Source organism: Anolis carolinensis, chromosome 3 (assembly GCF_035594765.1).
Source record: "Anolis carolinensis isolate JA03-04 chromosome 3, rAnoCar3.1.pri, whole genome shotgun sequence".
In the NCBI taxonomy this organism is placed as follows: domain Eukaryota; kingdom Metazoa; phylum Chordata; class Lepidosauria; order Squamata; family Dactyloidae; genus Anolis; species Anolis carolinensis.
The window spans coordinates 268,877,778-268,893,208 of record NC_085843.1 but is presented as its reverse complement, the minus strand read 5'-3'; the positions used below and the strand labels follow the sequence as shown (position 1 = coordinate 268,893,208).

The window sequence follows — 15,431 nt, the reverse complement described above, 5'->3', positions numbered from 1 at the left end:
TGACCTGACACTGGATAATGTGAAGGTCAATCTGTCCAACCAGATTTGAGTTTCAAGGAAGAATACCAATGAACACACACTGTCCTGCTCATGTTCTCATTTGCATTGCCTCTGATTGAAGAAGCAGGCCTAAGCTGAGAAGCAGATGAAAACCCTTTACTCCATCCCAATTACCAGGACCTTGGAAACAGAGAGTGATAGGTACCACTCCATCATACCTAGGCCCAGAAGATAATGAAAGGCCCTCCCAATGGCTTCCTTGCCAATGTCCTGGCCCGGAGGGAGAGAAGTAGAGGCAGGCACAGCTTCATCATTCCTAGGCCCAGAAGCAAATGAAAAACCTTTATTCCATCCCAACTGCCATGGCTTGGGCCTTTGAGACAGGGAAAGGTAGGCATCGCTCCATCTTCCGCAGGCCCAGAAGCAGATGGAAAGCCCTTACTCCATCCCAACTGCCACTGCCCGGGCCCTTGGGACAGGGAGAGGTAGGCACTACTCCATCATACCAAATGCAGATGAAAGGCCCTCCCACCATCCCAATTGCTACTGTCCTGGCCCCAGAAGGAGAGAAGTAGAGGTAGGAACAGCTTCATTGTGCCAAAGCCCAGAAGCAGATGGAAAGTGTGGAAATGTGGGTAGTAGTACATCCTTTTATCTATTTTGAATCTCGCACAATTTCACATAATTGATTGAACTTAGTCTTTTCTCCCTACTCACTTAACCATTACTAAGTAAAATTACATATATCTCTACCAACCTAAAGAACCCTCCCCCCTATAAATTATTAGTCTCTTGTCCATTTTCTGCTAAATTGTGAAATTCAGAACCTACCCCAATTAAACAAATATTCCTTGTTCTGAAAATCTAAAATATCTATTTGAATGGAAGGAAATATAAGACAAAAAATTAAACACAGATAGTAGGATGCAATGTCTTTCTCAAATACTTCTAACTGACTTTGAGCTATTGTCTTACTCCAGCCTTACAGTTCTGCTGATCTGTGAAATCAATACTTGAATGAATGGTACATTGCCAATGCACAAGGCTGGTATTGAGACATGTTTTGAACAAACTTTCAAGTCAAAGAATACATGTACAAAACACAAAAAGGTGAGGTGCTTGACATTATAATTGTTTATTTGAATGTGGATCCACAATCTATACAGGATATTTACAATGCATGAAAAATGGAAAACTGCACAAAATACAATTGAGGTATAAGCTAAGAGCACAGTATGTCATGTTTCAATAAATAGAATTCAAAATTTGTAAACTAAGTGACCAGATAAATGCATCTTGTTTTTACTAAAACCATACAAAATATCTGTTTTTGTATCATATGAGGTAGAGGACAGTTTTGTGTCATGTAATGCAACCACAGCAACTCCAACTGTAGAACTGTACATCATTGGCAAAAAACTGAAAACATTTCGTTTCCACCAAACTGTGTGTCTTAGGCATATGTTGTTTTTTTCTACTCACTTGTTGCTCTTTGTGTTTATACATTTTACTTTATAAATTAGTCTTTTAAAGATTTTGGTCACAATCTAGAAATGTACTTTTTGAAGTTGTCCACGGACTTCTGTGTATGACATACACATTTGAATGATTTGCTACATGGCATGAGGAAAATGCTGTGTAACAAAGATGTTGCAGATCTCAACGGAGCACACAAAATATGGTCATATGTTCCTCTAGATTGTGGAAATATTAAGATGTCAGCATCAACAAATACTTTCAAACACATCCTGAATACACACAAAATAGAATGATGTTAGTCACAAGCCTATTTATTCTGGAAGGCAACATAGCTGCATCAGAACATTTAGACCAGTTATTTGTGTATATTCAACAGAATGGTTTAGATACATTACAACTGTGCTTCCCTTTTCATAAAAGTGAGGTATTTGAAGTAATAATATGGATTGCTATACTTCACTGGATATTCATTTTGGGAAAATATATATTTCACAACCTAAAGATTCCACAGCACTGTAAAATCCAAACTATCCTCTAAATTGTGGATGTACTAAAAGTACATTTGTGCAGTCTGTAAAAAGTTTTGACTTCTAACTTTATAATTGATGACATCTGCGATCCCCCTCCCAAAAAACCAAAATATATCCAGTATGGACTGCCTCGCATTACCACAGATGTATTGAATGAACAAGTTGTAGAAAGAGTAATTAAGAGATCAAGCTGCTTCTTCCTGGACAGATATTTTACAGCTGCAGCATAAATTGAAATATTTCAAGCACAGATTAACATGTTTTAAAGTGTTTTGTTGCATTACGTTATCAGCTTTAGAAAAGGAAAAACAATTTTTCTGTGGAGGGAAATCTACATTTATGCTTTCCCAATAGTTAAAAGAAATTTAAGGAGTGGATTTGGAAAGCATCTTGAATTCAGCTGCCTAGTCCTATGAAAATGTCTCTAAGATGTAGCACTAAGCCATCCACATAGCTGTCATTGCTGGATGTGCTGCTATTTCAAACTGAAGATAGTACAAGTGGCTCCAAGAACATGAGAATAAGCAGCATGGAGTAGATAAACTGCTTTGCAGTAGCACTCCCCATAGCATAGCTTTACGGCAAGGACTGCATTGTGATAATTTGACTATGTACAAGAGTCTACGACTATCAATATATTAAATATATAATAAAATTAATCCAAGAATGTAAAATATACCCAATAACTACTATATCTTTATCTCAAATACTTAAGCAAAGTGATTTCAGACCTACCAAAAAGAACAGCACAACTCATCCGAAGCCCACTTTGAGATTTTGCTTAATCCAATGTTCAAGAAAGTCCTTAGGGCTACGACAATGTAAGAGTTGATTTCCACATTTCTTGCAGTTATTGTCTTCTGCACAGCTCAGACATGGAATTTAGACCTCTTTTCCCTGCATATATGTAGTCATTGTAAAGGGCAGATGCAAACTATCAAGTTATTATAATTTTGTGGTCTCAGTATCTATCTTTTTACTTGTGTTCAGTAATACTGAAAAAATGAATGTAAAGTCTTGTGGCATATTAAGGTTTGATGGGCTGAAGTCCAATTGGGCTCCAGTACATGAAACCATCTGTCATAATTAGTGTGGAAAGTTAAGCATAGCTACTTTTTTGGAAAAAGGAAAGCTTCATGTCATTAGCGTACCCCATTAATATAATTTTAAGCCTATCTCCTAAAGAAAGGTTAGAAAACCTTACAAATTTCTATATGAATTATATCACTTGAGTGTGGGGATGAGATCATGTGTTGCTTTGCTCTGCACATAGTTCTAGTTGTTTGTGCTTGTGGCACACTGAACCAGTCTGGATGAAACTGATTGACAGCAGTGGCCTCAGGCTAGGGGAAGGGGATGTAAGTATTTTCCTTTTGAATTCCACTCTGGCAAAAACCTTTTTAATAATAATAATAATTAAAAACAGGGATGTCAAGAAACAGATGTTCTTTTTAAAAAGTGCTCAGGGCAGCCTCTCTGCCGGGCATTCTTTAACTGCAGTTTTAAAAATCCTTTCCAGACACTTTAATGGAGAGGATAATTAGAGAAACAAATCTACCATCTAAAAGGTGAACACATAGGTGATAATTTTCATTTTTTTAAGTATTCTCTAATAATTAACATACAGGATGAACATGCTAAGGCTATAAGGGTAAAGTCAGTGTACAGGGCAATTTGTATTAAACCTCTGTAAATGGGCAAAGTCTTGCAATTCAAGCTATATAGGCAGTGGAGTAAATCACCCATAAAATACGTCATGTTACAAGATCAATGTAAGAAACTACTTCTGTAAAACATAGAATATTTACAATTTACTAGAAAACTATTTTGGTGATAATGGACACCTATGGCACAGTTCTATGTATTAAATAAGTATTATTTAAAGGAGGCTGAATGAATTAATAGGTAAGAATTATAATTATGACTTTTAATTAAAAGTGGGCATGTGGTTCAGTCTTTAAATTATTTAGAGATATAAAATCTGAACATAGCACTCACTCTTTCACATACCATTAAAACCACAAACTTATTTTTCCTAAATTTAGCCAAAATTACTGCCACTGGTCTGGCTCTAATACTTGCAGTGGCTGTGGAAACAGTTAACAATTGCTGATCCTTATCATATCATGCCAAAATAGAAACATGATATGGCAATTTCAAATTCTAACTGGACTCCAAAACATATGTATTTGTTTATTTATTTATTGTAACTATACCCCGCCCTTGTCACCCCCAAAGGGGAACTCTGGGCGGCTTACAAACTATGGCTGGAAAAAATTATATTGAAAATACTCCACCTAAAACCAATGAAAAATCAGGGCATAAAGAATAAAGCAAGGATTTTCTATTTAAAAGTGAAAATTTTGTTGAATTTTGGTATCTTGTGACAGAATTGCCTATAAAATGTTTTCTATTCTTAAACACTTTTCAAAGCCAATTCAAACATTACACTGACTGTTGTTAAAAAAAAGTCTGAGCCAGACAATCTGGTTACTGGATGGCAATTACCAATGTAATTTTCCCAAACTGTTGCAATAAGCGAATAGTTGTTGGCTAATAAAGATATGGATCTGGTTAATACTTGCCAGATATCAGAGAATGTATTGGGATAATCAAAACTATACATAAGAGAAGCTAAATATGGTCTTCAGCCAAGCACTATTGCTCTTACCAAACTTTACAAAATTTTCAGATTCATAACTTCACATTAAAATGTTACCATCTGTCAGTAACATCCAATAAAAACACTAACCGTAATTCAACGCAATTAAAGGTGTTTAAACACCTACAGATTTCAACATGTCAAATTCTTTTGAGCCATGGATGTTTGCAACACTCTACATTCCTGTGATTATCATTTCAGGAATTTCAAGCTTCACCCATCAAGACCACCCATGATATCTTTTCTGTTTCTAGTCATCTGTTCATAAACTCTAGGATAAAATGGAATGACCCATGAATATCAGATCAGTTCAGTTCAGCTTCTCAGTCATACATTGAACACAGAAATATCAGAAGATGCAATGCTTCACCCATGGATAACTAACAATGTAAAAAAAGGTATGTATTACGCTCCAATCTGCTTCGTCTATAATTTTCATGTATTAAACAAGAAAACATATGTTTTAACATACAGTTAAAAATAGCTATTGTTCATATGCCCCTCAAATGAAACATGTCTAGCACTGAAAGATGATTGTTTGATTCAGATGTAAAGGTTAACAAAATTGTAATGTTTGCTGCAATGGGAAAAGAAAAGTTTTGAAATTGGTATTCTGTGCTATTTAAAGATGCCAAAACATTAACTTTTCAATATGTAAGCAATATAGTTGGTCAATAAATTGCAACTATTTTGGCGGCGGCACTGTTCTGTTATTGAAATAAGAGAGATGCCAAATATACTACAATTATAAGTTATTCTGAAAGGATGTAAAATTGTTTCGTTCATCCCATTGGCAAGAAACACGTGAATTCCAAATATATAAAGCATTTGACATTTAAATGAGGAGTAGTGGAGGGCCTACATTTTAAGAAATGTAAATGAAATTATTTCAACTGCTGACTACCATCTAAGATTTCAAAATATGCTATGCCAACCCATTTTAATTTTTTTTAAAGATGGATGATGTACTGAGAAGTAATCAGATGAAGGTTTCACTATTGTTGTCTTGTAAATTTTATATTCTATTCTGCCTGGTATCCATTATCTATGTGCAACAGTTTCAGAGTGGTAACATTGACTTCTACTTCTCCTATAAACTATAAAAGTTTACTGCATCTCTGAAGACTGGTTGAAAGGAACCTCAACCCAAATAATTTGGCAGTTACGCTAGAAGGCTGAAACAACCAGGTGATTGTAGATTTGCTTTTCTTAAGGAGGTATAATTTTTGATGAACGTGAAGGTTAAAACCTGGAAATGTTTCTAGATCAGTATGTGTAGCAGGACTTTTCATGCAGCAGGTGGGTAAGAGTGCCTCTCACCTGTTTCAATTGATGCACCTCTTTCTGGATGAAAAGATCCTCAATACTGCCTTGCATGGTCTGATAATGTACAGAATGGATTTCTATGATGTGCTCTAGATAGGGTTGACTTTGACGATTGCTTGAAAATGTCAACTTATTTCAAGATTGAAGCAGCTTAATTGAGGCCCAATACACACCTATACCACTGCTGTTGAAAGAGTCTAGCTGGCTTCCAGTTGATTTCCAAGCAAAATCCAGAATCTTGATTTGGACCTTGAAAGCCCCAAGCTACCTAGGCCTAAGCTTTCTGAAGGGACATCAGTATCTATGCATACCAGAAGTTGACAAGGGATGGCACTACAGATCTTGCCAAAGCAAAATTGAAAACTCATAAAACAGGATGGAGTTTGACACGTAGAATTTCCCACAAGAGAAACTCAGCAGATATTATACCCTTTTTTTAGATCTAGTTACACTTTTGTTTTGCAAGGTGCCTCAATTGTTTTATTTTCTCTATGTACATATGTTGTAGACTTTGATTTATGAAACTGTTAATTTTATTTTGTTTATGTAGACAGAACTGAATGGTTGAAAATCGGTGATATAACTGAACATAGCTAATATATTAAAAACACAAAAATGTGGTTGTATGAAATGGTCCTTATACAACAGAAAATATTGGGTATAAGACGATTTTACCATAAGATTTCCACAACATGCATATATAGCAGGCATCCACAACATGAAAATCACAGGATTTAAGTGCTCATGTGATGAATATATAAATGAACATTACTATCTGCAGTGCTTCTCATTTATAAATGTTTTCATTTCTATCTATACTGCCCTGTGCCTCCCCACACATGTTCTTGTGCTATTAGTCACATATAATGCCTAAGGTAGAGTATCTGGAGCCACAATGATGCCAATTTCTGCCATCCTCCAGACGTCTGTAGGCTATAGTTGCACCTTTTCTAAGACTACAAGTAACCAGATCATCATTTGCAGTTTGGGAGCAGAGAAAAAAGGGTGAAATGATTTTCCATCCGGAGGTGAATTCTTTTCTTTTTTTCCATTGAGGAACATGGTGGGTTGTGGAATTATCACTTGCATGTTTCCCTCTACAAGTTTAACTTGCCTTTAAAGAACACTGTGCGTGCTCTCTCTCTCCAGTTTTTCCTCATGTGCTATTCTGAGCTTTTAAACTGTTGTCTATTCATACCGAAATAATTAATTTAAAGAAATGTTCTTGCCTTTTCTTGCCTTTCCCTCCTCCCAAATAAACTGTTTTGGATAATTAAAACTTCACCGTTCTTTTCACAAATGAGATTCTGTTTGAAAGTTATTTTAGATTACCACTTTAATCCAATGACCAGGGTCCAATGGCTTACATTTGCTGGATGCTGCTTCTACCAAAATCAGCACACCCACATCACCTGCAACCCCTCAAGAATCCAAAAAACCTTCTCCTGGGAATTAGGAAACACTCTTGGTATCGCACAGCATTGAAAAAGGAGTCACAATTTCACTTTTGCATGCAGCATGAGTGGAATTGGAACTTTCCTTTATTAAGTACATCACTGTATCTTAGCCACTGATTCCTTTATCAAATATACCTCATTCGTTTGGCATCTAATCAGTAAATACAATGGAACTGAACTACTTGTTAGTCAACACCAGAATACCAGCACATTAAATGTCAGATGCCCCAATAAAGACCTTACCATTTTCAAAATTAATAGAAGTTTAATAACTAAATTGCTTTTTAAAATGATAGCAATATTTACCTTGGCATAAAAAACATATATAAGCATTACTTTGACAATGTCAAAACCCATTTGTTCCCTCTCGACATTTTATGTAAATGTCAACACCACCCACTTCCATGCACTCAAAGACAACCCATGCATGAAAAACCTTATTGCTAATGGAGCATCCTACTTGTTTGATGGTTAAAATAGTCACTCTACAACATAAGGATGACATTTTCTATTAGCATTTGGGAATACTAAAAAAACTGTGTCAATTATGGCATGTCCTGTCAGGTTTTGATAAATAGTTACCCAAAGGAACTGGGGATGAACTGGTACTTCTGGAAAGTGAAGCATCTCAGACTTCTTTTCATAATAGCATTCAGCAGAGTACCAGAAGAATTGGCACTTGGTATTTAACAATTAATAACTAGCATCCGACAACTTATAATTAACTGTGTGGAAATCTGCATTTAGAAAAAAAATATTAACTGTGTAATAATTTCCAAATAACGGTTCTTTCCTCAATGCAGCATTAACTATCAAATGAAGTTATGAGTGTAAAGCAACAAAAAGAATATATTCTCCACGTTCTCTTTTTTTCTTTTTTAACATTTTGAATAAAAGGAATATTTTGTGTAAATGACTGCATGCAAAAGAAAGTATGTGGATTCTGCATATCTATGAATGAAAGTTGTATTCAATAAAAGGTAAAGAGCCCTCAAGACAGTTTGTAAAAACATACACTGAGTACTCTAAAACATAAAGTTTCAAATGTTGCTCATAACTGTTTAAAAAGCAGCACAAATACAGGTTTTTATAAGTCTAGAAGTTGTACAAATGTGTATTATTACAGATTTATAAGCATACATTGGGCACAGTTCTCTGGGAATGTCTCTTGTGCAAACATCATTGAAATGACTGGGATCTGACTAACTGCTTCACTGATGTTGTTTGCACAAGAAGGGTTCTCCATGGCTGCCCCAATACCTTTTCTTCCATGGCTTGACTTCTCCTTGACAAGTAATATATAAGCCCTGCTGAAAAAATGCAGATACATTCTTCTTGGCACTTTATTTCCCTTTGCCATTTTTTGAAGACTTCTGAATCTGAAGTTTTAACTCCTTGATCATCATCTCTAACTTTTGTCGTGCTTCTCGTTCCTGTCTCAGTTCATCCTGGAGCTCTTGCCTATCAGCCTCAGCATGATCCAGCCTCTGTCTCAGCTCTGCCAACTGCAATATTTTAAAAGAAAAAGTTAAAACTTCAAAATGTGTGTATCCATTCATCCAACTCAATAAAACAAACATTTGTTGCTAGAAGAATATACATGAAATATTCACCAATTATTTATTTTTTGTTCCAAAACATCACATCTCTTAGTGTTTTGACTATGGGGAGGGGTAACACTGGAATGGATAAAAAGACTGCAGTGCAGAGAGTATATTACAGACAAATAAGTTCAGTGGGCCTTTGGTATCCACTGTGTCTTCACGGTGGATACCAAAGGCCCACTGAATAAAAGTGCATCAAGACCACAACTGCTGTCTTCCCCTAAAGTTCTGCTATTAAATTCATCCCTACATCCTGTCAACCATTTAATATCAAATGCTACAGCAGAGATGACAATGGGATCACACCATTCTGCAGCTCCTGCTAATTCTGAGGGAGTAAGAAACTCTGAATCATAAAGTACAGATTTACAACCAGTTATAATGTCATTCTACGGAAATTAAGTGTAAGTGGGAAGGTGTGTCTCAGAACCAAATTACCAATAACTGATGGTGATGAACAACAAAAAAGGTCTAAAGCTGACATGTGCAAACTTTGGCCCTCCTGGTGTTTTAGACTTCAACTCCCACAATACCTAACAGCCAATCGTGGGAGCTAGAAATCCAAAACACCTGGAGGGCCAAAGTTTGCCCTTGCCTGGTCTAAAGTATCACAAACAATGGATGTGTTGAAAGCAGCTAATGAGCTGAAACACAATGTCTTAGTAGTAAACTTGGAAGTAACAACTGTGCTTGAAATGTTAATGTACAACAAAAGACAAGACCCTGATCCAAGAGGGGAATACATGTAAAAGTACTTATGGAAGACAAGGTTTTTTCTCTCCCTGGCTTTTAGGCAGTTCTTAAAAATCTATATATTAAGAATAGAAAAGAATAATAGAAAAACAATGTAATAGGAGGGAAGAACAGAACGTGAATTTATGTATCTCCAATCCAAAGGGACAGGATGTCACCACACTGATAGAGGTGGGAGGAGGGAAAGGTGAAGTCAGATATAACTACAGGCAATCCCGGAGTTACAAACGTCCGACTTACACATGACTCATAGTTAAGAATGGGGGGGGAGACAACAGGAAGCTAAACGTTGACCTAAAGGTCGGCAGTTTGAATCTGGAGAGCGGAGTAAGCTCCTGCTGTTAGCCCCAGCTTCTGCCAACCTAGCAGTTCAAAAACATGCAAATGTGAGTAGATCAATAGGTACTGCTCTGGATGGAAGATAACAGAATTCCATGCAGTCATGCGGGCCACATGACCTTGGAGGCATCTATGGACAACACCAGCTCTTCAGCTTAGAAATGGAGATGAGCACCAACCCACAGAGTCAGACACAACTAGACTTAATGTCAGGGGAAAACATTTACCTTTACCTTATATATATTTAGCTGGAGGTACTCTTAAAAATGTACCTGTTCCAACTTACAAACAAATTCAACTTATGAACAACACTACAGAACCTATCTTATTAGTAACTTGGGGACTACCTGTATAGTATACACGTTAAGCAGTATTGTACCGGTATATATACATGTGTATAGTTTTATTTCATTGTTTTTAAAGAAATATGTAAAAATTTAAAATTATATATATATATATCTGCAACTTGTATTTCATTAATTTTAGGGTCACATGTTTTTAATTGAGATTTTACATACTACAGCTTTATTTGCTGTTTCGTTTATTTATATATTCAATAATGTTGTAACTTGTGTTTTGAAGCATAATGATATTTAATAATAATAATCATCATCATCATCATCGTCATCATCACCATTATCATCAGTCAAAGAAGAAGAACATGCCTTGGCAGAATATGTAAAGCAAAGTGAAGAACCTACTTTGATTGAAGTCAAAAATCAGAAATTCCTCAAAGCACAGCAGACAAAAAAATCAGTACAAAAAGACTGCATTACAAACTAGAGCTGACAACTGGCACAGCAAAACACAAAAAAGTTCCTTCACAAAATTGAAGGAAAAGCTGGCTATGGCTCACGAATGGGACACTCAAGAAGGAGACAGAAGGCCTGATTCTTGCAGCCCAAGAGCAAGCCATCAGATCAAATGCAATTAAGGCCAAGATCGAAAAATCAGCTGATGACCCAAAATGCAGACTGTGCAAGGAAGTTGACAAAACCATCGATCATATCCTCAGCTGCTGTAAGAAAATCACACAGACTACAAACAGAGGCACAACTATGTGGCCCAAATGATTAATTGGAATTTATGACACAAGTATCACCTCCCAGTAGTAAAGAATTGGTGGAATCACAAACCTGCAAAGGTAATGGAAAATAAACACGCAAAGATACTGTGGGACTTTCGAATCCAGACTGTCAAAGTTCTGGAACACAACACACTAGACCTCACAATCGTGGAAAAGAAAAAGATTTGGATTATTGATGTCGCCATACCAGGTGACAGTCAGATTGATGAAAAAAAACAGGAAAAACTCAGCCGCTATCAGGTCCTAAAGATCGAACTGCAAAGGCTCTGCCACAAACCAGTACAGGTGGTCCCAGTAGTGATTGGCACACTGGATGCTGTGCCAAAAGATCTCAGCCAGCATTAGGAAACAATAAACATTGACAAAATTACGATCTGTCAACTGCAAAAGGCCACCTTACTGGGATCGGCTCGCATCATCCGAAAATACATTACACAGTCCTAAATGCTTGGGAAGTGTTTGACTTGTGATTTTGTGATACGAAATCCAGCATATCTATCTTGTTTGCTGTATCATATTATGGAGTTGTCAATAATAATAATAATAATAATAATAATAATAATAACAACAACAACAACTTTATTTATATTCCTCCTTATCTCCCCAAGGGGATTCATGTATACCCTTAAAAAGTGGGTTAGAAATGTAATCATTCATCATCACTATTGATTAATGATGCTAATGATCACTATAACAATCATTATCAATTAATGATGATGCTGATCAATTATTTCCATCCAATATAATTTCCATCCCAACTGTACATGAAAATATTATTTCTCCATTGGATTATGTGGTCTATGGAATACATTTCCTATTAAATGACCACAAAGAAGTATGTGGATCAATAGGACTTATTACCTTTTCACAACAATGATGGGTCATTTGTCAATCATAGGATTTTTAAAATAATGTTGCTGGAAACGGCAATGTGACTATGTAACAACATTTAAAGGGAGTAGACAAACAAGGGATAATGACCATCAGATAGTGGAGAATCTGCAGATCCTTTTCTGTTTTGTGAGTGTGTGCGTGTGTGTGTGTGTGTGTGTATGTTTTGTTTTTTCTTTCTTTAGTTGTGTCTTGTACTAGGCAGTATGTAGCTCTGTCGTTTCTAGTTTTATATATCTTTAAAAATCACTTTTGTGTTTTTCCCCATCAATAAAAATTAGTAATTAGTAAAAATAAAAATACTTTAAAAATATGTGAATCAAGATTCCTCTGGAATCAGTGAGCTATTGTGGCCATCTAGTGGAGAGCTTCCGTATAAATAGAACAGGATTTTAGCAGAGATATAAAAAGATTGCCTTTCACTAGTATGCTAGAAGGTATTTCTAATATAATAGACCGCAGTTAACAAAACTTATGACAAAGGAGCTCCTTTCTGCAAAACGTTTTATGGCTGTGCAACCCCCTTTTTCTCTTTATCCTGCTGTAAGGCTGCCTTGGCAGCCTTGGCACTGGGAGGATGGTGAAACAGGACTGAAGAAACACAGACTGTTCAAGCCAGGCTGCAATAGCATAACTATATTTATTGTCAAACGATGGGTAACAAGCTACTGATGTAATCCTACGTATACTTATTTGAAAGAAAATGTACTGAAATTAATAGGATAGAGGATAGCATATCCCTGGCCCAAATGAGTCGCTCACATGGCAGTGTTGGACTGAGCCTCCAGCACATGCAGCCTTTTCCTACATATAATGAGCTTAATGCAACAACAAAAAACCCTCCAATTTTGTAATCCACCTGTCCTGAAGGAAGTTACTGCACAGCAGATAACAGTCACACAGACATTTAATACATGGAAATTCCAGTTCTCAGTACGACAGGGAAGGGAACGACCTCAGATGACACACAGGTGGGTGAAGTGCAACCTACTCTTTGCCCAACCCTGTACTCTGAAACAGCTAAAAATGATCTCTAAAGCACGGCTTCTAAAACATTTTTATTTGCGACCCCTTTCCACCCCAACATTTTTTGTGACCCCAGGTATATAGGTATATAAAATAAGTATAAAAACCAAACATTAACTGATAGGTATAAAATCAAACATTTTACTGGTAATAGATTAGCAAATCTGCAAGGCTTGTTAGACAGGCTGGGCTTTCTTTCTATGAAGTACAGCCAAAGCAATTTCTGTAGTCCACCATAAACACTGCATGTTGTTGCTAACAGGTTTGTGTAAATGTCTAGGTAGTGTTCAAAAACCTTTCACTGTTACCAAATTTTTGTGACTTCAACACTGAGCTAGAGGGTCCCATTTGTGGTTGGAACCCACGGTTCAAGAAAATTTGGCAACAGTAACCTAGTGGCTGCTTTCAACATTTACATGAATCTGTTGTGCGGTGTTTACAGTGATGTCTCAGCTGTACTTCATAAAAAGGAAATCAACCTGTTTAGCAAGCCTTGAATGTTTGCTGATTTATTACCAGTAAATATTTTATTTTAATACCTATCATATATACATATATACCTGGGGTCACATACAAAATTTCTTGGGCAGAAAGGGATTGCAAGTAGAAACATTTAAGAAGCGCTGCTCTAGAGGATATGGAAATGCTTCCACCACATTTGGAGCCCCTGTGGATACCCCAGGGGTGAAAATACTTTGTGTGTGTGTGTGTATTTTAAAATGTGCTTCAAAATGTCCAAAAACATTCCCCAGGAACCTGGGAAACCCCCAAAACATGCCTTTGTGTTCTCAGTATGGCTTTGGGGACAAATATATTGTGCACCTCTCAACTAATATGATTAAGCCTTTGTGTAAACTCTTCCTTACTTCCAAGTAATGTGCTTGATATTATACGGAAATTAACCAAAATGAAATACAACCACGATGATAGTGCCTATTATTATTGTCATCAAAGTGTGCCTATGAATTTAACTCCTTTTATCTCTGTGTAGTGTAGTGTGGCATCTACACTAAACGAACAATATAGATAGACACCAGAAAAAGTATGAATATATAATTACCCATCTGGACCTTACAGTAAAAAAGAACACAGTTTAAAAAAGGAAGCCTATTTGTGTAAACCATGAATACAACTAAGGTCTAATCCTGGATTTGACTAATTTTTTCCAGAAGATTGTCATCCTTAGTTTTCCTTCTTTTGGGGTGAAATAAAGATTAGTGAATTAAGAATTGCAAAGTACCTGGCACAATGAATGTGTTACATAAAGTACTAAAAACAAAACAAAAATTGAGACTGGCTGGTGCAGGAAGAAAAACAGGGATTCTGATAAATGTTAAATTTTCTGGGTTTACAATGCTTCAATCCTACCCTGATTTACTTGAGAGCATTGTTGCTGGACATAGGATTAACATCTGAGTACAGATGAAAAGAATTATTTTAGGAGATCTCTCTGAGCAGATGGTGTAGTAGTGAAGAGAGGAAGTCCTGGCGCGTGAGTGTATGTTTGCTCACATTATGTCACCTACAATCCAACAATATTAAGCCAATTCTTTGCAACCTTTTAACTGCCTATACAAAATTCTTTTAATACAGGTCATGTCTCCCTTATCTGGAAATCAGAAATTATTCCAAAAATAGAAACTTTTTGCTGCCAGCCATCCACTTATACCTTTGAGGAAAGGGGCCAGTCACATGTCCAGTGCCTGCCAATGGTGGCAAACAGAGGAACAGGCACATATTAAACAGGCTGCGAGGGTGGGCATTGAGTGAACCCATTTGCCACTACCTGTATACAGCCCACAAAGAATAAAAAGGGCCCATGGGGGCAGGAGTTGGGAAGGATCCCCCCCCCCCCTCTTTGCAAAAAGAGCAGAAAGTGTGCTGACAACCAGGAAATATCTTGGACATTGCTTTTTCTTTTCTTTTTTTGGTAAGTGGAGTCCACCCCCCTTTCCCCCATTGATTTCTGGCTGTGGTGGAGCAGGGTTTCCTAAGAGTGATTCATGGACACTAGATGTGTGACTGACCCCTATTCCCCCAATCCCTCATTCACTGTGTACATATATACAAAAACAGGTATTCCAAAATCCTTTTAAAAATCCAAATTCCGAAAAACCTCTGATATTTCAGACAAGGGAGTTCCGCCTGTACCGTGCTTAGCTTTGCTGGCTTTAAAAATATGAATGGTTTCTCTGTTTGAAACATCAGCTGTACTTTAAGGTAAAGGTAAAGGTTTCCCCTGGACATTAAGTCTAGTTGTGTCTGACCCTGGGGGTG

At 36.7% G+C, this 15,431-nt stretch overlaps 1 protein-coding gene across 1 annotated transcript in view; it reads right to left on the bottom strand.

Annotated features, from left to right (window-relative positions):
• Window positions 1–1,111: 1,111 nt before the first annotated feature.
• skil (SKI like proto-oncogene) overlaps window positions 1,112–15,431 on the bottom strand; it is a 44,256-nt gene continuing 29,936 nt past the window's right edge. Inside the window, exon 7 of the mRNA XM_062976764.1 lies at window positions 1,112–8,959. Coding sequence (XP_062832834.1) covers window positions 8,798–8,959 — 162 coding nt within the window. The 3' untranslated portion in view covers window positions 1,112–8,797. The remainder of the gene's footprint in view (window positions 8,960–15,431) is intronic.